Consider the following 26,427-nt stretch of genomic DNA (forward strand, 5'->3'; position numbering starts at 1 on the left):
TTCCTGCTGTCTCCTCTGTTTGTGAGATGAGTCATGCAGGTGTCAACATTGCTAAAATTTGTACAGAGGCTTTGCAGAGCTGGGAGGGTGCAAAGCATTATGTTAGAAGTTATTAATAGCTGTTATCGACCTGTCCTTTGATCTACAGGCAGTTGATTAGAGCTGCTACTCCTGATGATGAGGCACTACGAGTCCTGCCTGTACCTCAATTTCCCTTTCCAGTTTTCAGATTTTTACTACAACAAAAAACTTTCTCCCAAAATTTCAAAACAGATGGGATTCAGCAGTCAACACTACAGGGGAAGACAAACATGAGTAAGTGAAGTATAAAATTCTACTTTACAAGAGGAATATCAGATCTTTGAATCCTGCTTTTAGCAAAGTCTTTGAAAGGCTTAAAGGTTGACAGGACACACAACAAACCTTCACAGAACATAGATTCTCTCTGCAATTTTCCATGTAGCCCTTAATCCACAGCCATAAAAACCCCTTAGATTTTGTTCCCTATAAATAACCAAAGGGGTGTAGCAATTGGTTCCCACAGAGCTCCCATGCTTGCACCTGAATAAGAAAAGGTAATTTGCTATTGCCCAAAGACACATCTGACCTGTTCAGTGAAACAGCTCAGGAAATCCCCCTCCAACAACCCAAAGCCACTGCTGGAAACTAAGAACACAGGATAAAATAGCCTCACAGAATCATAGAATGCGTTGGAAAGGACCTTAAAGATCATCTAGATCCAACTCCCTGCATGGGCAGGGACACCTCCCACTAGACCAGGTTGCTCCAAGCCCCATCCAACCTGCCCCTAAACACTTCCAGGGAGGGGGCACTCATAACTTCCCTGGGCAACCTGTTCCAGTGACTCACCACCCTCATAGTGAAGAATTTCCTCCTAATGTCTAACCTAAATCTCCCAACTTCTAAGCCATTACTCTTGTTCTTTCACTACAAGCCTTGTAAAAAGCCCCTCCCCAGCTTTCCTGCATACTGGAAGGTCGCTGTAAGTTCTCCCCAGAGCCTTGTCTTCTCCAGGCTGAACAGCCCCAACTCTCTCAGCCTGCCTTGGAGGTTCTCCAGCCCTCTGATCCAAGCCTCTGAGGAGGCCTAGTGGCCTAGTGGCCTCCTCTGGACTTATCAAGATCACTTTATGTCAGCATCACCTAATCTTGCTCTGTTTGCTGGTAAGCAATATGTTAAACAACCAGACCAACATAGAAGAACATTCTGAGACAGACAAATTCAGGCACATTTTCATTTCACCTGATGTTACCAGCTACACTCTCTATCAACTTGCCCAAAACTTCACAGAATTCCTTTTCTGAGAAACCATGATGAAGTGTTTCTATATGACAATTCTGATCTTTACCACACTGTGCTGCTCTCTTCACTGAGGCTTTAGAGGTCATTGGAGCCAGTATTGCCTGATTCAAGTCCCCACCCACCAACACAAGAAAAGAGCATTTTTAAGGGTGTCAGAAGCAACAAAGAGGTTTGTGCACAGTGGGACAATCCCCTTTATGCCTTGAACATGAAGCTGAGGAGCTGCAATCTCTGCAAGTTTCACACCATTTGAATTATGGCATCTATAAATCTATATGATGGTGGAACTAGATGTGCAGAAAGGGAAACTCACATACTTATGATCATTATAAAGCCTAGGTAATGAAACTGCTAAGCTTTAAGATCACAGACACATTCCAAATATTTCAACTCCTCACCATAAAGCCCATTCCACTACGACAAAGTACAAGAGAGGGGACCTATTTGGCAAATGCATGTTAACATTTACCTCATTACACTCACATTTCAGCTTGCAAATTTTCTAAAAGAGAACTAAAAATAATAGAATAATTCCTTCAAGAAATACTCCTATCTTTGGAAGGAATGTTTTTTCTTAGAGAAAACCTAGCAAAAAAAGCATTTAGTAGAGCTACTGCGGTTTTCAGTAGAGTCTGGGGTTTTCAGGCCCAGTGCCAAGAAGTGAAGAATGAACAGCAGACACAGACTTTACTTCTTCAACCCTTAGAGCAAAGCTCTTATAAACACAGGCTCACTTATGCTGTGTGCAGAAGAGCCCTGCTACACATGCAGTGATTCACTGAGACTAGACCCTGAGAAGACACCACACCTGCTCCATTTCACTACCCCTGTACATCCCCCTCACACAGCCCTTTAACCCGCAGGGATCAGCTGTCACTCCAGCCATGCTGAACACAAAGCAGACTCTTTACACCCAAAGATGATTATTCCTGGCTTCTGCCAGCTTCAGGTGCAGAATAACACCTCATGGGTCTTACTGAGCCTGGAATTTTGCAGCCAGAATTTTGCAAAATCCGCCCTCTGTGAGAGCGGATCACATCGCCAGGCGATTCAGTTTTAAAGGCCTGAACAACCTCACCCCTGGAGTTAGAGCACAAGGTGTCTGGGTTACCTCCAGCTCGGTGTTATGGGCGTGCAGCTTCTGCACCATCTCCTCAGCCTCACGCATGCGCCGGTTCAGCTGGGGCGAGTGCTCGGCCGGGCTCAGCTCGCTGTCGTACGACTCCAGAATGGCTCGCATCCCGTCACGCTCCTGTCAGACAGAACAGCAAACACCTTAAGGGACACAGACCCTCACCTCGCTTCGAGGAGAGGGTTCCCAGAAAAATTGTCTGCCCATTGTTCTTTTATGCAGCAAAGGAACCCTGATGGATATAAGCTCATCATAGAATCATCAAGGTTGGGAAAGACCTTCAAGATCCTCTGAAGTCTGACCATCCACACTACAACCCCTAACCACTAAACCAGCTTATGAAACACCATGTATACCCCTTTTTTTAACAGTTCCAAGGCCTTACCATTCTTTCTGTGAATAAATGTTTTCTAATATCCAGCCTGAATCTCCCCTGGCACAGCTTGACCACATTTTTTCTTGTCCTATCGCTGGTCACCAGGGGGAAGAGATCAACACCTGCTTCACTACAACCTCCTCTCAGGCAGTTGTAGAGGGTGATGAGGTCTCTCCTCAGCCTCCTTTTCTCCAGGCTGAACAGCACAACTCCCTCAGCCTCTCCTCATAAGGCCAGTTCTCAAGACCCTTAATCAGCTTAGTTACCACTATTTGCACCCTCTCCAGCACCTCAATGTCCTTCTTATATCATCTTCATATCACCATCAAGCCACAGATGAACACACAGTTCTAATAAAATAAAAGTGGCCGCTGTGAAAAATTGGACTGTCTAGTGTATATAGAACCACATATTCCTTGCAGGAAAGCAACATGCATATACTCTAACAAACAGATGGCAAGTGAAAACAGAGCCTGCCTTCTTTTTGGAGACAGTATTCTAATTCAACATGGCTGAATGAGTTTCTTCAGCAAAATATTTAGTGTAGTACTTGACATTTTTTCCTGCCAAAGACTTCCAGCAATGAACGAACAGAATTGTCACAACAGAAATGAAACAGATTTGACAACAAACAAAGTGGCTGAGAGCAAATATTGTCTAAATAGTATGTGACTTATCACTCGTGAAACACTGCAACACTCAGTGTTTTGAATAAATATTTTTTTCAGAGGTTAATACCTCACAGACAATGTGTTTGGCTCACTTCTCTCTTTGCTGGCAACCAAACCCAAGCATTTGCAGAGAAAGACAAAAAGAAGGATCCCTCTCCACCCTTTTAACAGCCCTCCCACTCCCAAGTATAAAGCTTGCATTGAAAGCCAAAGGTTTGCGTGGGTCCCTGGTTGAAGCATTCCCTAATGGATTCCCAGCACCTAACACCTACCTCCAAGGCAATCATGGAAAAGAAGAATGGGGACCAACCACTGAACAATTTCAGAAGTCAGGTGTGTTTTCAGACTAAGTTCACAGAGCAGTGTGCATACTGGGGTTAGCCAGCTGGTGAGGTGTTTTATCTTTTGACTGCATGGAAGAACCTTGATGTTTGTAAGGCTACAGACCAGGGTCAAAGAAGTGCAGGCCCCTGGCGTAAATCCAAAGAGCAAAAAGTCTGAGGAAATCTGACAGCTCTGCCTCCATTTCACTGCTGAAGTTTGCCACCTCACCCCGTTCCAGAAACATGTCAGTGCTCTGGACAGACCAGTTCTCTCATGTGAATTCTGCCATAAAAATATCCAAAATATTATTACAAGTTCATTCAGATTTATAGCTGTGAAGTTCACATTCAGATCAGGCAACTGCCACTACACTGAACATGGAGCATTTCACAAACCCAGCTTGGCTGTGCTGAAATGCTTTGCTGGGATCCTGCTCTCCTGAGGAAATCAAGAACTTCCAGGGTTGAAAAAAAGTCCTTTTCTCCCAATCCCCAAATGAAAAAGACTGTATTTCTGATAGTGAAGGTGATGCTGACTGCTCAGCTGAACGAGCCTGTACACAAAAGTTATCTCCTCCTTCAAAATCTAAAGGTCAAAGACTGAACGTGGATAACCAGTGTACACATGGAGAAGGGAAGGATGACTCAGATTTCAAATTCAAAGTGTGAAAATCAGGTGAGGGGCACTGCCAGAGGCACTGTGTGGCTTCAGAGCATGTCATGGATTGAAAGGTCATCCAAGATGGTTGGGTTGGTCAGCAGGTAAAAGAACCCCAAGGCCATAGGATACCAAGAAGCTGAAGGAACTGAGTTTGTAAAATAATAAAACCAGATTTTAACAGAAAGAGGAAGCTATTACTAGCTCCTTGCTCTTGCCCAATTGAGGAGAAATATTTTTCCAAGAAAAGAAAAGTTTTGCCGTAGTTTATAAAGAATTACTCATCTGACAGACATGTGAAAGGAAATGTTGCTATGTTACCATAGGAGAAAACCCAGAGCCAGCCATACCATCCCTGCCTTGTAACTAACTTGTCTAGCAGAAAGTCAGTGGTACAGGATCATCCCATCCTCTTCCTCCCCTCCAACATACACACACAGCACCCAGTCTGCCCAGTGCACCCTCCCTAAATCAAACTGCCTTTGCTAAGATGACTTTAATTTCCCATTTATTGCAGCATCACTGTCTAGAGCACAGATGAGAACATAATGATGGCGTTTCACACAGGTATTGGGGTTTGATCCTTGCAATTAGCTATGCAATTACAGCTTCTTCTCTAACTGCTTCACTATACTAATTTTCCACTAAGCATCTTTCATCACTGTGATAATTTAGCACTGCAATGTTCTCTCCATTACAGCAGGACAGTCCCAAAATCCTCAGCATTTCTTCACCAGCAAACAGGACCCCTGGCAATTCCCATCACACTTGGCTTCCAATTAATTGCTGAATATTCAAGTTGTTGCCAGCAAGATCCTAGCAGTTCCCCAAGCTGTTCAGCTGCAAGGAGGACCAACTTCTGCTTTCATGTTAGGATGGGAAAACTGCATGAAAGCAGGACATCCCTACAGGCTCTCTTTTCCCTAAAATCAACTACAGGCATTGCCCTTCAAAGCCTTTCTTTCTCTCAAGGGAAGAGTAAACTTCAACATGCACAGTAAATACAGCACAAGCTGTATTGGAAAAAAATAAAAAGGTGCTGACAAGCTGAAATGGAGGGTGATACAATTAAATACTTGATCCTGAAATTTAGTTCTTCTCTTTAATTATTTCTAAATATTAATACTGCAATGAAATCAATTCTCAGCTACCAACAAGTGGTCCCCAGCTCCATTTTTCAAATTCCTCCCTATCAAGAGCACTTATGGAAAGCTTTTCCCTCCTAAAGATCTTGTTAGTTTGGCAGGAAACTGAAGTTCTTGTTGAGAAGTCCTCTGTTTAAAAAAGATTCTCTAAAATCTAATCCTAATTTAGTAATTGCTGCAACATCTCCTTATCTCACATGACAGGATATTCCCCAAGCCCCAAGAAAAGTCTCCCTAGGGACTTTCAGATGCCCACTCTAACCTTTTGTCAACACCTTCGTTTTCCTGCTTTCTATCAGGAGAGTAATCATCAGGATTACTAAAAAGCAATCCTCCAGGAAAGTTCCAAAATGTTCCCAGCACAGGACATCTCCACTAACTCACCACAGACCTTGCACTGGCACATTTCCAGGTGCTCTTTACCTTGACTACTTTCAAACTAAACATACCCTAAAAGCAGAATAATTGTTTTTTATGGTCATTATAAACCTAGGAAGTGAATGCCCCCACAGCAAACTCTGGTGCTGCAGCTTGCAGCTGTGTTTGAGGAGATGCAAGTTAGAACATGAGGAAGGAAAGTGACTTTTTCAAAGGTTGAACAGTTTTCCTTTCTGCTGCCAGCAGCAGCCAATTTACCAAACAAATATGCCTCCTAGTACTACATAAGTAACTAAAGAGAAAACATGTTTTATCATCTTTACCACAAACTGGAGCTAATCCCATGAAAATTTGCTATGGGAAAGTACATGATAGCACTTGTGCAAAATGTCAGCCCTGTGATAAAGCTTCTCTCCAGTCCTCCCACCAGCTCCTCTATTCCCTCTGCTCTAATCCAAAATTCAACCTGGTTGTCAAGTAGCTCCAAGCTAAGGGACAGGCTTTTTTCCCCTGATATTCACACACCAGAGGGCTACCAGAGTGGTTTAAAAGCAGCAGTAATGTAAGTGGGCTCCTACAGGACTTCTGGGTTAATTTTAGGGCTTGACATGAGAACTGATCACATAAGCACCATCAGCAGCAGCAGCCCTTCCAAGAATCCCCATGTCCCTCAAGCAGTGCTACTGCACATCTCCAAGGACAGCTGGTGGCTTTAAATATGAGCCTGCTGAGGAGTATGAGTGACTCTCAGGTGTGTATTTGAAGCAACTGAAGAGTAAAATGTAGCCAAAGAAAAAAAATTAAGTCATCTGACCTTATAAACATACATATAAGTTCAGGTCCTATTCCTGTCGATGCTCGTTAGCCCCTCCTCAAACATACATACACACAATTCACCACAGACTTCCTAATTAGCTGAAGAAAAGAAAAATCAATAAGAAAGAAATTAAAGTTACAAATCTAACTGAACTCAGTCACATACCCAGGGAAAATCTGGTCCTGGGGTAAAGTTTATCTAGTGTCATAATTTTATTGAAATCCTATATCTTCCTTCTGACTTTTATAGTTTCAAGCTGGATGCCAGAGTTATCATTATTAGAGTCTCAGTGTTGCTTGCAGGCCTTAGGTTTGGGGTGGGTTGTTGAGGTTTTTTTTCCTTTTATAAACAAGCTGTAATTGTCTGGTTTATTGATCAATAAATCTTTCAAGTGCCTCTCTTCACCCAGCTTCTGTTCTGGTAAGCCCTTGCACCATTCTCTGAAAGAAAATATAGGGCTGTTGTTTTTTAAAGAACAGATTGTTTTGTCATTAGCAATGAAAAAGCAGGAATTGAGCTGGTCGGTTCCAATAATGGCTTTTTAATGACATATTCTAGTCACAGTAAAATCTGCTTTATTTCCACACGAGTGAACTTCAACTATTAATCCACAACCCAAAGGCACAGCTCACTTGCTCTCTCACTTCTGCACGAGCTAGAGCCTGGCAGAGGAGACTGACTTTGTGAAGTGGAATCATAATGATATTTCCCACTTGGTGTTTTTTTTGATTGTACAGAAATATTCCTGTTCCTAATGTTTGATGAGCTTTTTGTTTAATTAATGATAATTTCTGGAGAATGTTAAAGACTGCTTCATTATAGGAAATCAGTGGTAAGATATTCCCCTCCTCTTCCTCTTCAAATTCCTAATTCTAAATTAGTCATAATGGGAGAAAATTTTGAGACTGAGGAAAGAATATGGAACTTCAACACTAAACAGATGCCATCTGCAATCAGGTATAATTTAGCCAACTATTCCTTGTAGAAACACAAATAAAAAGAGAAAGATGGTTGTGTAACAGAGGTCTGTGCTTTCTTGCTCTAAGCCATACAAATGCAAAATGGGAGATGGTAACTGGGGTTTGATCAGATGTTTAACATTAGTAAAATCAGCAGAGTGAGCTATGGGAACATAAGCCAAAATATGGTCAGAAATATATATAGAGAGAGATATATTGAACACATATCAGGACCTATTAATAAAAAAAAATTAGTCACAGTAATTTCTGCTCTATGGGCAACTACCTTTAACGAATTCACAAATGGCAGGAGAGGCCCTACAGTGCCTCCTGTAGAGGCCCTACAGAGTGAAACAGATCCAACATTTTAAAAGAAGGATGGATGAGAAGATACAAACTCCGGCAATTATAAATTACTTCAACACTTTGGTATCTCATTAAATACTTGAAGAAAACATTAACAATCCAATTGCAAGCAGCTAGAGGAGAATTAGGGACTAGAAACAATCATCTGAGCCCTTATATGAATAATATCAAACCTAATTTCCTTCTTTGACAGGTAACTTGCCAACTGAATAAAGGCAAACAATAAATGTGATAAATCTCAACTTTGGTGATGTGTTTATCAAAGAGGAGGATTACAATTCAAGAACATCTCTGTAATTTAAAAAAATGAATTTTTATCACGGTGATGAAATTCATGAAAGCAAAGCACAGTTGTGCATTTTGTGTAGCAACAGACACCAGGGACCAGGAACAGGCTGCAGCACTGGTTGGCATGTACCCCTTTCTCAAAGCCCTCAAAGTGAGGTATTTGCACATACCTCACCTGACAAATGTGCATCCCACCCCAGGCCCATTGGGATACAGGCACCTGCCCCACGTGCCATGGAAAAGCTTTAGCTGGGACAATGAACTGACCATTAACAGGTTCTGCCCCAAACCATAAGGAACTGCTGCATTATTAAGCCTTACTTTGAAATCAGGCTTCTCTCTTCAAAGACTATGTTGCCTTATGTAAATGGGGAGCAAAAAGTAAAATCAAAGTGAGAGCAAGACCCAGGGGCCCGAAGGCAGAACGGTGGTCACAGCACATTCAGTCAGATTTGCTATGATGTGAGTGATGTTCCCTCAGCTTCTGCCCTTCTTGAGGCACTGCTAATGAGCTGACCAAATCCTCCAGGACAGACAAAAAAACAAGAGTCTTATGCCAAACAAAACCAGTAAAAGTTAAACTACCAGAAACTTTTCAAATCCTCCTTGTCTACAGCAACATCTGCCACCATCAGAAGGTAAATGGCTCTCGTCTCTCTTACCACTCAACTTCTGTACTAATCCCCTTTAAACTAAAATCTTGTTTCCAAACTTCTGAATATCTCCCTTCCCAGCTACAGCAATTTCTCAACATTCCTCTCTGTGCCTGACCTATTTTCACACTACTTTGCAAATCAGAACTGACTGCAGACACATGTATATACACACCATCGACTTTCTACCCAAGACCTCAATTAAAACATTTTCAAAAAAGCCTGTTAACTCCGAAAAAATAAAAACATTCAGCAGATTTTACTACCCTTGCCCTGACAAGAACACTAGCAAATGTGTTTTTTTTAAATATTCTTACCTCTCAAATGTGACTTTCTATATATCAAACCTCTGCTTTCATTTTTCTCCCCTCAAGCCAATAGACTATTGCAGGAGTCCAACAATGGATTTAACCTATAAAGAAGCCCCTCAGATGTACTGTGTCCTATGACCACAGCTTCTCTGACAAAAATAAAATATTTATTCTTTATAAGCTCAAGTACCTCTGTCCATGTCTGACCTGAACAGGTGGGAGAGAGGTCAGCAAGACTGATGTACTCTGTAACCACAAGCACACAGCAAAGCAGGAATTAAGTATCCCTCTCTCTCCCATCACCCCTCTGTAATGGATGGTTTTCATCACTTTTTCTGACACACTCATAATGGAGCCATTTTCTTGCTTGGAAAGGTTCTGTATCATTAAGGTTGAACACCACCTTTCCACCCAAGGTTGGAAGTCTGCAGAAAGCAGCCACCAGGGGAAATCGAAGTGAGAAGAGAACACAACCAGGGAGAGAGCCTGAGAAAGGCATTCAGAGACACTCTTAGCTTCCATCCATCATTTCTTAAATTTTGGAGAGACTCTACAATCTGACTGCCCTTTTGGCAAACATTCAGCAGGCAACTTTAAAAGTACACCAACAAATACCTATGTATCTTCCACAGCCTTATTGTCCATAAGTTTTTCCAAAGATATATAGGTCTTCCTTTCTAGTTCTTGTCCCTCTCCTCCCAACACTTCTCTGCAGAGGACTTACACCCTGGCAATGGACCACAGCAAATAATTCCACTATAACTGCTCTAATTTGTCTAGGATAAATCCCCTGCTTACTATCTTCTGGAAGATTGTGCGTGGTCCCTAAAAGCCTTGTTTTGCTTAGAGCACACACATATGCCAGCTGACAAGCAATCATACAACTGACACTGCAACAAACTAAATATTATCTGACTAAAATAGCCCTGGGGTCCTCTTGCTTCACAGTGAGTTTAACATGTTTAGTTATGTTTCCTAAGCTCCTGCTGCTATGAAATAATTTTATTATTTTTCTTCATTCGACTCACTTTGACTGGAACACTCACCACTGCCTGTCTCTAGCACCAGCTTGCTTTTCTGCCTCACTGGATTTCTCCTCTTTTCATTCAAAAGACCCTTTCTTCTTTCTACCACTTCCCTTAACCCTGCTGTTCAAGCAGTACCAATCTTGTACAAGCGTTAAGCTGCCTTATTCACCTGCCTCAGCCCTGGGTCACTCTCCATCTGACACTGGTACCTGACACCATGTGCACAGTTCACATTTGAAAGAAAGCCATTTCTTTTTTAAAAAATATAAATTAATACCCTACGTTCTTCAACCTAGCCACTAGATTACCATCACTGGCAGAGGGAAGGCAGAAAACTGACAAGGAAATGTATTCATCCCTACTTACTGACACTAAAAACCTAATATTGCATTTCAAAGGTTTTGTGAGGGTGCATCAGATCCTTCTATTCTGACCATGCCTACAGCACATAAAAATTCCACGCGACGTTCATTCCTTAGCCTCGGATTTCTTTTTCCTCATGGCTACTAAGTAACCCAGATATTGGCCTCTGAATCTCTTAAAAGCCAGTTTCCTGCAGTTTTAACCGCTAAAATATCATTAACTTGGGAGAAAAGTAACTGAGTGGTGCTCTAAGCTGGTGCAGTTCTCTCCGCAAAAATAAGGGTGGAGGAATAGTGCCACTGTCCTGGCTCTGCTGCTGGGCCACTCAGGGTAAAAAGGAACTAAAGGAGGAGGGCAAGTTGCTTGCATCAGATTTTGAGGAAACAAAAAAGAAATCATAGACCTGAGTTTATCTGCTTAGCTCAACAGCACACATTCACTGAACTTGAGAAGTAATTTCTCAGTCCCTTTATGATGTGTCAACAACTCTAGAAATGTGGCAGCTTTGGCTTTTTGGAAAAGGCAAAGAAAAAGGGCTTTTAGCTAAGTCTTCACACCATACATCACCTGACATCTTTATTAGAAAATATTAATAATTTCCCATATTTTACTTAATTCATAAATAATTCCCTCTACTACCTTCAGGGTATAAAAGATCAGTGACTTCAATAAGAGTTTTAGAAATTATCTATCAAGTTATCCCCGAGGTGACCCACAGCACATCTGTGCTGCCCTTGAAGGACTCTCATGGGCAGAGCAGACACAGCTCCTTGCAGCTCAGCAAGGCATCCTTAGGAAGAGAACACAGCCAAGAGAAGACTTCAGCGACTGTCCCATAACTACCAGGGAAGTGCCCAGAAGCCCACAGTATCCACAGATCCACTCTGATACAAAATACAGGGGGTAAAAAACCCTAAACAGGCCACCCACACAATACCACAGCCAGTGCCTGCCCAGCACTGATGCTCAAGTTGGTGACCAAAAACCATAAAGCATTTTGCTAAGTACAAAAGGCACAATGTGCAACTTCCATACTACATAAGCCATCTGTAAGGCAAAAGGATAAATAAACATATTATTCTTGAAATAATAATAACCATAAAGAGGCTTTTCCTACCCTAGCCTTGCTTCCAACAGTACGACTGGGCCAGCTTAAGGGACTGCTTATTTTATCACACCAAATAATTTATCTAGGGCAAAGCAATTATAACCTATTACTTTGAACTAAGAACTACTTGGATGCGGTCAAAATACGAATTCCACAGTATACAATGCATTTCATGTTATCCAAGTGATGTAGGCTACATGTTTTAACTTGTACCCTTTTGTCACTGTGAGAGTGACAGAGCACTGGAACGGGCTGTCCAGAGAGGTTGTGGAGTCTCCTTCACTAGAGACATTCAAAACCCACCTGGATGCGTTCCTGTGTGATGTGCTCTAGGTGACCCTGCTCTGGCAGGGAGGTTGGAGGATCTTCCGAGGTCCCTTCTAACCTCTAAGAGTCTGTGATTCTGTGATTCTTTGAAAATATTAATGAACATCCATTTTAATGCTTTTGAGTATTTAAGCCAACTAAAAAGGTCAAAAACACAAACTGCACCAAACAACATCTCCTCAGTTGTTTTATGTCGGTTTTTTAAGATCAGTTTATTCTCTCAACCCAGAGCACAGTTCAAACAACACCCACATAAGACAGCTCATTAGCTTAATCAGGAGCCATCTTCAGGGTTTGCTCTCAGACAGCAAATAAACACCAGGAAGCTCAGCTACTCTTTAACCTCCTGAACTGCACTTCTGAAGGAGTTTTCTGCAATTGAAAAAGAAACTGTGCCACCCTGGAGCCCTGGATTGCAGCTTCTTGGGCAGAGGTTTGTTATAGGCTGGCACTCAAATCTGGCACCCCATACCAATATCAGTGCAGCCTGGCAGAGGGGACCACAAAGGTTGTTCTCCCATTAAGCCATCTGTGCCTGGGATCCCATTTCTCTTGAAACCCAGATATGGTGAAGAAAAAAACTGGATGCTTAAGAGCGAGGTGCAAGGACCAGAGCAGGCAGGTACAACATCATGGCACTTCACCACTATTCCAGTTGTACCTTCACCTTGGGCTTCTCAACTCCAAAAAAAAGACATTTAATAAATACTTTTGAAAAACAAGCACTCATTGCTAACTCCCCTGGGTATTTTCATTGGTCATGTAAATACTCAGTCTTCTTCTGAACCCTGATAAGTTCCTGACCTTGCCAGTTTTCTGATGGAAAAAACAAAATGGGATTCATTACATTGCTTGAAAATGTATTTTCTTTTATCAGTTTTTAATTCGCCACCTTTCAGTTTCATTGAACAGCTTCGTTCTTGCATTGCACAGACATGGAAAACAACAGCTCCCAAATGACTTCTCTAAAACATTCATTCACTAGAAACCTGTCACCTCTTATTCAACTACTTTTGAAGGTAAACAAGTCCAATCTTCACAATTTTCCAGCATAACTGCTTTCCCAGCCCTCCACACTCACATCACCTGTTTCTGACTGCTGCCCTCAGTCTGCAACATTCTCAGCTGAACTGAGTTGATGAGGTATAAATGAAGAAAAATGGTGAAGATGCACCCCAAGCCACTGGTCCCTTCCCCACTTCTCTGTGAAGATGTGTCCACTCTCACCCAGCTTCTGGCTGGCTGAAAAGCTCAAGATCCCAGCATCTCCTGCCCAGCAAACTCTTTCACATTCCGATGCCCCACAGACCCCTCTCCACCAGCACGTCCCCCTGACTGCGCTCAGTGCCAGCTACACAGGCTGGCAAACACCAACAGCTCAGCAACTCCAGAGGGCTCAGCCCATCATCAGAGAAGCAGGACAAGATGCTCTCCCCCAAAAGCTACTGAGCCAGGGCATGGCAAAAGCCCAGCAATTTGAAGTTTGGGAATGCAGCAGGCAATAACCTCCTCAACCACATCTAGCAGAGAACAGAAGAGGAAGCATGTCTCACCTAAGAAAGAACCTTGTGACAACAGCCCACACATACAGGATTTCCTCAAATTTTAAACATTCAGAAATGAAACTACTACCTTAAAATAGCCCACAACCTAGCAAACCTAATATTAATATCAGCTGCCACTCAGTGAACATCTTCCTTTTCCAGTCACCAGAGTGCTGGTTAATTCATGCAGACAAAACGATGTTCCTTTCTTGGTTCTCCCTCCACTGCCTCTGCAACATTAAGTCAACAAAATCTTTTCTCAAAACTGCATTGACATGAAGAATGTTATGCTTAAATCATTATACAAAACGTGATGCACTCAAATCATGCTTCGTACAAAAGCAAGTGGAAAGCTCAAGTTTACCAGGAAAAAAACATGATTTAGGAAATATATTCATCATACACATCTGAAAGAAAGATGATTAAATGTATAAAGCAAAAACATTCATCAGTCTTTTCATTAATATTTGACCACTAAATTTTGCTCACTCCTTTTTATTTACATTTTATGTTAAACAAAACCACATAGCAATTAAAAAGCAGAACCACAGTATATATACAAAAAAAAAAAACCTACTTTCTTGCAAACTAAGACCATTGGCTTGTTCTCATACTTAAGAACTGCCATGTATTATAGAATAAAACAGACTACTGGCTTCTCTAATTCTGGGCACAACTTCATCAAAGTGAGTAGAACACCTACTTTCTTGCAAACTAAGACCATTGGCTTGTTCTCATACTTAAGAACTGCCATGTATTATAGAATAAAACAGACTACTGGCTTCTCTAATTCTGGGCACAACTTCATCAAAGTGAGTAGAACAGGGTATAACCACAGAAAGCCACTGTCAAAAGGAAAGACACAGTAACAGAGGGATGGAGTTGCTTCCTGCCACATAACATCACAGAAAGAGCTGGCAAAAAGCAGACAGGTAATGATGAAGATGAACTTCCATACTGCAAAACACCATGATGCAGAACTTTCTGAATAACTTGGAGGCACTCAAGATGAAATGTAGATGAAATGTACATTCCACATACCAGAAAGACAATCCAAAGGGCACTTAATCCACCACAGGCAGAATTACAGAAGTTTTAGTTTGCAGTCAAGTCAGTCCTTAAGAAGACAAATCATTCAGCCAGAATTTGTGACCACTTCACAATCCCTCTACTCAACTCACTCCAAAAAACTGCTCCTATTTTGCTTGCAAGTATTATTCTTCAGACTTGTCCCTATTATTTCACTTCTAATAACAACACACATGAGCTCCACCACATTAAAAGAAAGCAGTAGTGTCTTTGTCAGTGCAGCCTCAAAGATGCTACCCATGATTACTAATTCACTAGGACTCTTCAGCTTTTTGAGAGTAAGACCAGAAGGATCTAAAAAGCAGCAATTTTCTGCCTCCATCTTCCTGTGCACATCAAGGATCCTAAAACACACACAAAATCAACAATCAAGGCTATGCAAAAGACTTTTTGTGCAAAACACGTGCCTCAAGTCCACGAAAGAAGCAGTGCAAATTTTTACAGCATATGTTAAATCTTTTTGGCTTTTTCCCCGAATTAAATTAGTTCCTAATGAAACAGTTTATGATTAATACTCATGTAAGTCAAGAAGTAAATTAGAGAAAAAGCTATTAGTTGAACATGAGCAAATCAGATGGCTCCAGATATACATAATAAAATGTGTCTATGTGAAGAAAATACTCTTGCTGCATCTTTAGAAGGCTTAAATTTCTGAACACACTTTATTAGATCATCACATATCCTCTAGTGGCATTTCTGAAAGGTACAAGTAGTTGATGTACCTGTGAAATACAGACGTACCTTCTAATGATGGGGCTTCTAGTGATTTAATAAGCAAAGTCTCACAAAGACATGTATCTAGTGACCACAAACAGAGCTCCAACAGAGAGCTCCATTTGGAGAAATATCAATCCCATCCACCCCAGGCTTGTCTGCCAAGTCCAGGCTGGCTCACAGGCTCTGCCATTTGCATTTCTCCCTTGGTCCAAGAAGACAGAACACTGAGGAGCTACGGTCACAGAGGGAGGAGAGGACAAAAGCTCAGTCCATCAGTCCTGTCTGTGCTCAGAGCTACTAGGGCAGTGCCCTGGAAGAATGAGCAGAACAGAAAATAGCTGCTAGAAATTATCTCCTAAGCCTATAAAAATGTATTACCTTTTCCTCTAGAGCAGCCTTTTACATAACTGAAGATGCATTTCTCTGCAGTATTAGATAGTGTAATTCCTCACTCCTTCCTCTTACTTTTTACTTTTTCTCTAGATTGTTAATAAATATCCATTTGTCTTCAGAAACTGAAAGGAACCACTGCAGTATCTCACACAGAGTTATCCAGACCTGACTGGAAGGAGAGCCAGGAATGAATGAGATAGGGATTAAGAACAAGAAATCATTTTGTAATTGAAAACTCAAGGCCAGCCACCATGAAGAGAACTGCAGGAGACTCAGAGCCATACTACAATGGAAGCAGAGAAGAAATGTCTGCAGTTTAATGGTGGCTCAGGCCCCAAATTTTATGGATATTCTGAATTTGCACATCCAACAGGTTACTCCATATACCTAATGTTAACACGAAATTTAAAAAAAATAAAAAAATGCACATTACTAACTGAAAAATCCTCTTCATCAAGCCTGTGGTGTAGAGTGTGTAAGGATCTGTTTCTCCAGGGGACACAGAATGGAAGCTGTAAATGTATTTAGGTTTTGGATTTCTGGAAGAGCAGAAAAAAACCTGTCAGTTCAGCATGTATGAAGGAGTAAGACATGAAAAGAATAAATAGCTTGAAAAGTAGGAGGCTCTGAAGTTTCCATCTCAAAAACCCAAACTTTACACAAAATTCTAAAAACTTCAGAGGAACACAAAAAATAAAGGAATGAATTTCAAGCTAAAGTTTGTGTGCTTCTAAAATAATGTAACTTATTCGAACTCCTTTGTCTTTATCGACAACTTAATACTATAAACAGGAAAAACAGCAGCACAACGAAGTAACTTTTTTGAAAGAGTTTCTCCCTGCCCCCTCCTGTGGTACCAGAAGACAAACAGCTGCTCACTTTTTGCATCACACACACAGCTCTCACATCGACATGCTAATGGGTTTTCTGACAAGGCAAACTCTAATATTAGGTATTGCTCTTATTAGCTCAGATCAGAGACTGAGCTGGTAGACCCTGCAGGTACCACACTCTGCAGAGGTTGCTCTCTTTATTTCACAAATTGTATGTAATTGTCTCTTTTAATATCAACCATGGAATCAAGTGGAACACTATAATTCTTCTCCAAATTCAACATTTGTGCACTTCAAATATATGTATTTCATACTTAAAGAATACTTCTTTACAATAAAAATACTTCAAAAGCTTGGAATTGAAGTTTTCAGATAATTTAACCTACTGATATAAACAGCAAAGAGAAAAACAAAGCCACTCCTCCCATGCTCCAAACAGCAATCTCTTTTTTACCAGTCACGTGAAGAAACAGGTCTTGAAAGTGGTTTAAAATTCTTGTACTTGAATGAAGGGTATGTGATGGATATGGCTGTTGTTTGTAACACCACAGGAGTGTGTTAGAAATAACATAAATAAATAACAGTGTTGTTCATAAGCACCGTGTTGTTTTGCACACCAGCACAGCCCGAGAGGCAGGACATCCCACACCAAACATGGCTGCAGAGGAAGTTTTCCTGCAATGGTTGCACAAGCTCAGGCACAGGGGGGAACCTTGGGAGGCAGCTGCTGGGACTGGCAGGAACGATGGCACCGGGGACACACATTTGCATGGGCAGCACAAGCATGAGGCTCAGCAGGTGCCAAGCGGTGAGACTCTCATGGGCACAGTGAGAGACAGGAAACAAATCAAAGCTGGGCTTAATTCTGAACTCAGTGTTAAGAAAACTCACGTGGTCTCTAGTGTGTCTGTTACCAGAACATCTTGAACAGCCACGAGGCTGATGACCAGGAAATGACAGCCTGTCTGTGCTGGTGGCCAGAGCAATCGTTAAGCACTTGCTCAGTGTGGACCTGGAGCTGCTGAAAGGGGAGGGCAGTTACTCAGCACTAACGCCCACTTGCACAGCACTCTCCTGCTAAGCTTGCCAATGATCTGGCAGGCTAATGGATATTCAGGAAATTTGGACACAAAAGGTAAATTTTTCATCATGGGGACAATCAAACATCGGAACAGTCTCCCAAGGGAAGTGGTAGATTTTCCCCATGTTGGACAGTTTTAAGTCTCAGCTTGATCAGGTGCTGAGCCACCTTGTATAAACTATAGTATGATCTAAAAAGGTTGGACCTTGAGGTCCCTTCCAACCTGCCATTCTATGATTCTATTAAATTTGTTTTGTTTTCCTTTCTTCTCATCTACAGTCCTAACTGCTTTGTTAGAACTGCCTTAATTGCTGCTAAATCATTTCCAACAATCTATGCCAAGTCCAGCTTTAAATTCCTTCAAGAGATGTGAGTTTATTATTTAGTTTCTCCTGCTTTTTCACTTACTGTGGGAATAGTTAAACAGCATTTCTCCAATTTGCTTTTTAAATGGAAAAGATTACTCTTAAGATGTTCAAGTTTTGTATTTCCTTGCCACTTACAGATGACATTACTCTTTTTCTTGTTCATACCTACTGAAACAATGCTGTCTCCTTTTACTTTAAAAAGTAAATGCAATTGAAGTTTTCACCATGCAGCTCACAAAGAAAGATATCTGCACCTTATAATTGATTCCACCTCTGATCTCACTGGTTAACAAAAATAATTGACTTTAGTACCCTGTTCAATATATTCACATACTCCTTTTGAGTTCCAAGTTGAACATACTCCCTTGCTTCTGTCCTTGGTCTCATTTTCCAAAACCTTTATCTTTAGTTTGCCAATCTAGCACAAATAAGAGACTCTCCAGTCTGGGGAAACTGGAGCAGAGACAATTAAGACAGGAGAGAAGCAGGAGAAAAATATAGTATAATATATGCAGAAGCAGACATCTTTTGAGGACACTGTTTTAAGTAGCTTGTTCACGGCACTCTATTACTTAATAGCATGGATATGTAGGACTACCTTTAAGCTTTTATGCTGCATTTTTTAGTAGTCAATCTTAAAAGCAGACTATTATGGAAGTTCAAATCACCACTTCCACTGTCCAGAAGGGAAAACTGATGCCCAGTAAGATTAAGTGGTTGTGGTCATTCAGCAGCTTAGAAGAACTCAGTAAAACACAGATCTCTTTTACGTCTCTCTTTGGGGGTCTTCCCCATGATTCTTATTTAAACAAACAAACAAACAAACAATATGTTTATCAGCTGTCCACCAGCACTGTTTAGGAAAGGACTGCTGCTGTTGTGCAGCCACTTCTGAGATGCTGCCTTTCCTGAAGTCACATCAGAGAAAGGCAAGACCAGAAAGAAATAGTAAACTAAAGTATTCCTGCTACACCTTCTCCAAATTATTGACATGCAAAGTCATGAAAGACAGAGGGAGGTCTAATTCCTTTTCAACTCTTTTCACAGAAGAAATGATCAGTACCTTCCAGAATTAACCAAAATATGGCTTTGAATTGGAGGAATAAAAGAGTAAATATGAAGGTAATGCTTTGTGACACTACAAGGAGGTCATTCTTCTGGAGATGAGAATCAACAGTTCTACATATAGTCACTGGTATTTTGTCCTGTCCCTTGTATAAGCACAACAACTCATACAAAGAGACCACCCTCAAGCAAAAAGCTTCTCACATTCTTCTGGAGTTTGCTTGTTGCTGAATTTAGTTCAGACACTCCTTATCAAAGCAGTTTTAAGCAAAGAAAATTACAAGAACATTTAGTTTGGGAAGGGGAGAATGGAAGGGTGACCACCCCTTTCAGAGACACATTGGATTGGCTTAGCTGTGCTATGAAACACTGCTCATCAAGCAGAAAAGCACAAGTTCTAGGTCATAAACCCAGAACTGGTTTCCAGCAGCATAAAGCCAAAGGCTTCCCTGTAATCTGCTCTTCACCCATAAGTAAGGAAAGAAGCCACTCCTGATCTCAGAGCCATAAAAAAGCAATCCTTCAACAAAACTGAACAGAACTGCACTTGCAGGCTATCTCATCAAGCTGCTGGATTTATATGCAGCAACAGAACCACGTAAGGATCAAATGAAATTAATTCTGCCTAATAACAAATTAATTGTCCATGCCAACCTCTAATGTCCCATCATCAAATGGATTTCCATGTTATTTACCAATCACAACTTCCCAGGGGGAAGGAGAAAGACAGCTCCTTAGACTCAAGAACAAAACAGAGGAGCCTTCTAGACAAGGGATCTTTTCATTTTTTAAATGATTGTTGTACTCCAAAACATCTTGCAAGAAATAATGGTTGGTTTTTTTTTTACTCTTTTAACAAAACCAAGATGCAAACTGCCTGAGATTTGATGCTGCTATTGCATTGTCTCAGAACTGAGTGAAATAACTTCTAGTGGTGAGGAGAGAGAGGCTCAAGTAGAAATAATGTACCCATTACAAGAAAAATAAATTGTCAACAGACCTAAGAAAGTGTATTTTCCTCATTTTATATTCTTTGAGGCATGGATCACTGTAGTCCTTCCTCATCTTATTGACAACAGGAATGTTTTTAAAAGGCATATTAGATGACAACAACAAAACCCACTTTACAGTTAAACTAGGCTATAAATTCTTTCAAAAGACCAGAAAAGTGACACATGCTGCTGGATCCCCACTGCTCTTATTTTCCAATCTTATTTTAATGCCTCTAAAGCATCCAAAATTGTCCAATTTGACTACACCAAAAACTACCTCTCAAAGTCATTATCCAATGGGCGAGTTTTTCTGGGAAATAAAATAAAGCTTTCTCTAACCTCAATGTCAATGTTCCATCTCACTTAAACAATCTACTCCTATGGCTAAGGAGAGCCCAAGCTTAGGGAACCAGCTCCTAACAGAGCAAATCCATTTAATCATGGAGAAGTCTGAGAAAAAAATAAGCAAAAGAGAAGACAGCCTTCACGGAAGATCCAGATAAACTCAAGTCTTTGCCCTGATCAGTCCAAGAATTCACTATTTTTTATAAGGTAAGCAATGGTAAAAGATATAAGAGACCTCTTACTTGGACAGGAGTCAAAGTGCTTTGTCACACAACATACAAAGCTGACTTGATTGGGTTTGTAAAAGGTTGTTACTTGCAGAGTTGTCATGGGATAACTGCCCAGCAATGTCTTTCAATTGCACTGGGATATGTTCACTATCCCAACAGTAGGACTGTACATTGTGTTTGAATTTGTCAGACTTACAGTAGTCAAGAGTTCTCTAGATTATGGAGTGGTCCTACCAAAAACATGACTGCAGCCACAGAGGAGGGTAAAAACTTGTGCACAGCAAAACTACAGGTCACAATCTGGAAGAAATCTTATCAAAATGTGCACAATATCAATCAGGGATTTAATTTAATCCAACTGCAACGTTTTTCTACACAGAGAAGCTCAGGAGCAACAGATTCACTCTTCCAAAGCAGAAACAAAACTTTTAGTTAAGAAACAAAGCAGATGGCCCATGTAGATTAAAGAGCAGGTACAGTGCAATGCAACAGCACACTGCTTTGCACAAATCCCACAGTAATTACAGCAGCCTTATTTCACTAATGATGCTGGGCCTGTGAAGTGGGACAAATTAACACAAAGACACACATGCTGGTGACTTGCAGCCCAAGGGAACATGATTTTGATGGAGACAGACATTTAAAGGAATCACAACATTAAATGCTGCAAGGTACAGGCAAGGAATGTGCAGCTCCAATAAAAAAAGACTATGGAAAAAGAAGTGTTCCTCATCTGTGCTAGATTTGTATGAAAATTGATGGTCTCCATAGAGACTGTACAATGGATCCTTCTCATCCCGCTTGTATTTCAGCATCTTTACTGTCCACCTTCCTCTAACTTCTGTAAAGGCTGAAGACCAGAATTCCTGTCACTGGGTATGTCCTCAGTTAGGCTAAACCAGCATTACCTGGTCCACTGGTTACTATGATCTAAGTGTGAACTTCCATAAAGCAAAACCATATCAAACTTTATCATCTGCATTGACATTTCACATCCAAACATGAACTACCAGAGCAGTTAGTCTGGGGCCTTATGTCTAATGAACACTACACAGTTTTCCCCAGTGAAGAGCAGAGCAGCACTGTGATGTGCAGGAGGACCTCAGATGTGTCCAGCTCACTACCAGCCACTGGGCAAGCCATCTCACACACTGCTCTGCACACACAGCCATGACCAGCTGAAGAGCAGGCTGGACTCTGCTTTATACCCTCACCATGTTAGTGTGCTCCAGTTCAAAGCACTCCTAAATCCAAATCAGAAGGCAGGGGTCATTTGAGACAAAAGCATGAATCCCCACTCAAATCAGCCCCTGCGTAAAAGAAAATGACACAACTCACTTTGTGTCTGAAGACCTGAGGAAGTGAATATCCCATGCACATGGTTTTAGGCTGTTTAGCCTGGTGGTAGGGGCTCATTTTCTCAGACCTCTGGGGATAGAGGTGCAGTTTGCAATGTGACTTATTGGATGTAATTGATACCAGCTATTTCTAGGCTTCAAGATTTGGCAGGTGGTAAGAGCTCTCCTGGTCTGGACCAGTGGAGAGCAATTCAATATTATTTCATACTTTGGATGATTTTTAGCTAATGACTGTCCTATTCTTTTTTATAACTCCCCATGCAAATGTTAATTTTTAATAAACTTTGCCCAAGTAGGATTTAAAGCTTATCTCACAAGACATATTTAGAGCAGTGCCATGGTGAAGTAATTCTGGGGAAGAAATTTGTACCGCTGAAAATAGGATATTTCTGCATGCTTGCTTCAAAGTCTACCAGGAGTTTTCTGCCTAGACTGCCTTGTCGTCAGACTAGTCGTTGCACAGCACTGGAATTATTAATTAAGTCCAAACCTGTGCCTCTCAGGCAGCCTGCAGATCAACCACATTGTCACCATGAGTTCTGCACTTCGCACCAGTGAGGCAGGAAGGCTGGAGGTAATAGAGAGTCTGGGAAGAGCAGACAGATTTTTGTTTAAAATTCACAGGGCTGGAAAGGTTAATCTGATGCTAACAGGCAGCATGTTGACTGAGCAAGAGGCTTTAGTATCATCTGTCTTTCTCTGATGCTGGGGTTGGGAGCTGCAATATCTTGAAAGCACGGGCTAGGCTGCCAAAGAAGCAGGCAAGAGGAACGCTGGGCTTGGCCAGGGTCTGACTGAAGAGGGCTTTAAAAGTTGCTGTTGCTGAGTGACAACATAGAGCTTGTTATGTATCTGTGCTCAAGACCTTATAAATGAATTCCAAATAATTAAGCTTAATTATATGAACAGCAGTAACACTTCTACGTGTCGTTTTCAAAACCTGTTGAGCACTCTCTTCGAGTCTATAACCCCTGCGGCCTTGTGTTTTATTCCATCAGAAGTTAATTATGGGAGAGAGTTTCAAAATGTATTAAGAGCTATCACATATCTACGGGTTATTTGTGTTGAAGACAGGAAAACACATTAATGGGAAAGGTGCTGGAAGCATCTGTGTTTTCTTTGCATTTACAGATGCAACGACAGAACTTATGACCTCTCTTTTCTATCACCAGAGCCATTCAGAAAGCTAAAGCACAGAAAACAATGTTTTATTGAACCAGACCTCTTCAGTGCTTCCATTCGCTCATTTTTTATGCTTTTATATACATATATTTGTATATATGTATAGGAGAGTAAGTGCTGGGCATCACTTCTTCCTCCATAATATTGTCAGCAATTGTATTCAACCAGTACACAGAAGTTTCCACGAGAGAAGAAAAAAAGGGAGATCTCTCAAGCATCAGGAGTTACCTTGTATTTCACAGCTTTCTTAGCACAACTCATCTGGAAATGGATCTTTTGACTTTGGAAAAATCATTCTTTCCTTTACATAGTTCATCAACAGATGGTAGCATATAGGAAAAAAGTGTTGCTTCTGAAATATTCATGTTGTTTACAGCTCTAGGTTGCTCTTTTGCTTCCTCTTTGAGGGACACTCAAAAATTAAAAACAAAAATCTAGTTTGGTATTAGGAATCTTGCTGTGCTGCCTGGTGTGCTCTACTTAAGTTCCAGAAATCAAACAAACATAACATTTTAATTTAAAAAAACAATGTGCTGACAGAAGTTTTTTTTTCTCATTATTTGAAACTCTTCTTTTCATCTATATCTGTAAAATCACCTTCTGCTCCCAGTATCCACAGGCACCATCAAGAATCAGAAAGTCTGAAGGAAAGGATGCAGAATGCAGAGCCTGTGACCCACAAATCAGCCATACACTGGCACTGGAGAATTTCAGTTCTCAATACAGATTGATGTTCTCCTCCCAGCAACAAAATGACTGTTACATTGCAACTAAATATCTCCCAGAGATCTGTGTATATGTACAGGTCCCAGAAAAGGGCTATTGGAGAAAGCAGCAAAATATGGATGCAATACCTGAAAACTACTTTTTCTTCTCAATTGTCTGAGGAAAAATGTTCAACCTTAACTGCTCATAACCACAGGAAACACATGTATTATCAAGCACCTGTAACCTGTTAAACAGTTGCTGTTGGTCTTGATTTGGCCTCTAATTTTTCTCTTTTTGCACTGCTTTTTTAGTCAGCAGAGATACTGAAACAACATTGGTTTCCTCTGGTATAGAGGAACCAACTACAAGATGTTACTCTCTGAATTATTCAGACCTCCACAGGCTTAGGTAACAAGCTTTTAACAGTATCTAGAAACCAGGGACAAAGTTTTCCCTGGTGTAGCTCAGATGACTTTAGCAGAACCACAACAGGCAGAAATTCAGCCTTAGGCTTTTTGCACAGCAGCATTTCATCTTGGTCAGCTAAGGAAAGGATCTGGAATATCAAGTACAAGAAAAAACCTCAAACACCAAAATCCCAGGGCATCTCTCACTTGAAATCCCTTTCACAGCATCAGTTTAGAAAGCTGTGCTACAAAGTTGTAAGCATGCAGGGGATCACTGGTGACTTTTCAGTGTGGATGACCTTCTCCCACTGCCTGCCTGCAACTAAGTCTCCTAAAGGTATTTCCCTCTCCCTCATCTTTAACACTTTCACAAAATGTCACATTGATTTTCAAGGCCAGAGAAGATCCAACTGACATCTTAGAATAAGACCATCATGTTTTCCACTAGGAAATGCACAAAAGACTAAAGTGAAGAAAAAGACTAATGCCAAATAGATGTTTCACAAAGGTCACATGAAAAACAGGGACTCAGGCATCGATGGCAGCCCCTGGTAAGTGCATGTCTTGTTTTGCTAAGCTAGTTAATTTGTATTTCACTTGCACATTGGGGAACAAAAACTTTAGGAAACAAATTTATCTTTAACTGCCCTTGGTTCTTAGAAGCTTAATTACCTTCAGTACCCTCAAACTATCTGAAGTGCCTTCAGCAGCTGAAAAAAACTCTTTACCTATGCTCAGTGATACAGATGCTTTTGATAGTTTTGTTTAAAAACACAGACAGCAGGGTTCTCATATCCATAAAGCATTAAGCTCCCTCTTGAAATATAACCTGGGATCAATTTTATTTCATCTGTTATGTAGCAGTTTTAATAAAGTGTTAAAATGGAATATATTGAATAACTATCCAAGAAAATAATCCTCTAAAATAATGTGAAAATTGAATGGGCAACTAATAATGCAACTGGAGCAGAAAATTGTTGCATCCACTCTTAGTTTGCTTATACACCAAGCATCTACTCTGCTTAGTCCTTCCAACAGAAGGCAAGAACAGATGCCACTCCCCACCACAATCTCTGCTCCTGGGTTTGTACTCCTAGTAAAATCACTCATTACTTCTGCAGAAAAGCAGCTTCCTCTTTAGAACAAGGCAGACAAAAAAACAAACAAACAAAAAACACACCAAAAAAACACCCCTTAAATCTATTTATAAAACTGTTTATGTAAAGATACTATAGTGAATGGAGTATTAAATTATGCAGTGTGAGATGTAATAGAGTGAATTATATTCAGTAAGATCACACTCTGCTGAAAATATGCAAAAAGCAGTGATGCTGACTTTGAGTTGTCAAGCTACACACACACACAGATACATTGCTCATCTCATTATTTTCTACTGTTTCCATGTGTGATAACATGTCCAGTGCTGACACTTCTCCTATTCTCCCTGGTAGACCCTACATTAGCATGTAAATAGCTGGCAGATAGGAGGAAATGAAAGCAAAGAAGAGCTCTTTAATTAACTTTAATCCTCTGAAAATCCATACAGCAATCTGTTCTGACAGTTTGCTACACAGGATCCTCTTAGGAGGTCCCTAAGTGCTGCCTGCAGATCACTGCCAGGCTAGAGTTAGGAGAAAGAATGAACAAACCCATTTTGGAGACAATATTTAGACATTTTTCTGCTATTAAGTGATGACTGGTGACTGCCATCTGGCATTACCAGAGCTGTCATTAGTCCAAATGAAAAACAAAGAGATGTCAGAAGCAAGGCAGCAGCAGACTTCACACCCTCTGACAGCCAGTCCCCTCGTGCCAGAGCTCACACACACTCAGATACTCCCAAACACCCTGAGCAGCCTCCTCGAGCTTCCAGTGCTACACATGCTGCA

General features: G+C 40.9%; 1 protein-coding gene across 1 annotated transcript in view; it reads right to left on the bottom strand.

Moving 5' to 3' along the window:
* MAD1L1 (MAD1 mitotic arrest deficient-like 1 (yeast)) overlaps positions 1–26,427 on the bottom strand; it is a 353,023-nt gene that overhangs the window by 203,870 nt on the left and 122,726 nt on the right. The window contains exon 11 of the mRNA XM_010003276.1: positions 2,435–2,575. Coding sequence (XP_010001578.1) covers positions 2,435–2,575 — 141 coding nt within the window. The remainder of the gene's footprint in view (positions 1–2,434; positions 2,576–26,427) is intronic.

This window comes from Chaetura pelagica, unplaced genomic scaffold (genome assembly GCF_000747805.2).
Source record: "Chaetura pelagica isolate M959 unplaced genomic scaffold, ChaPel_1.0 scaffold138, whole genome shotgun sequence".
Lineage (NCBI taxonomy): Eukaryota > Metazoa > Chordata > Aves > Apodiformes > Apodidae > Chaetura > Chaetura pelagica.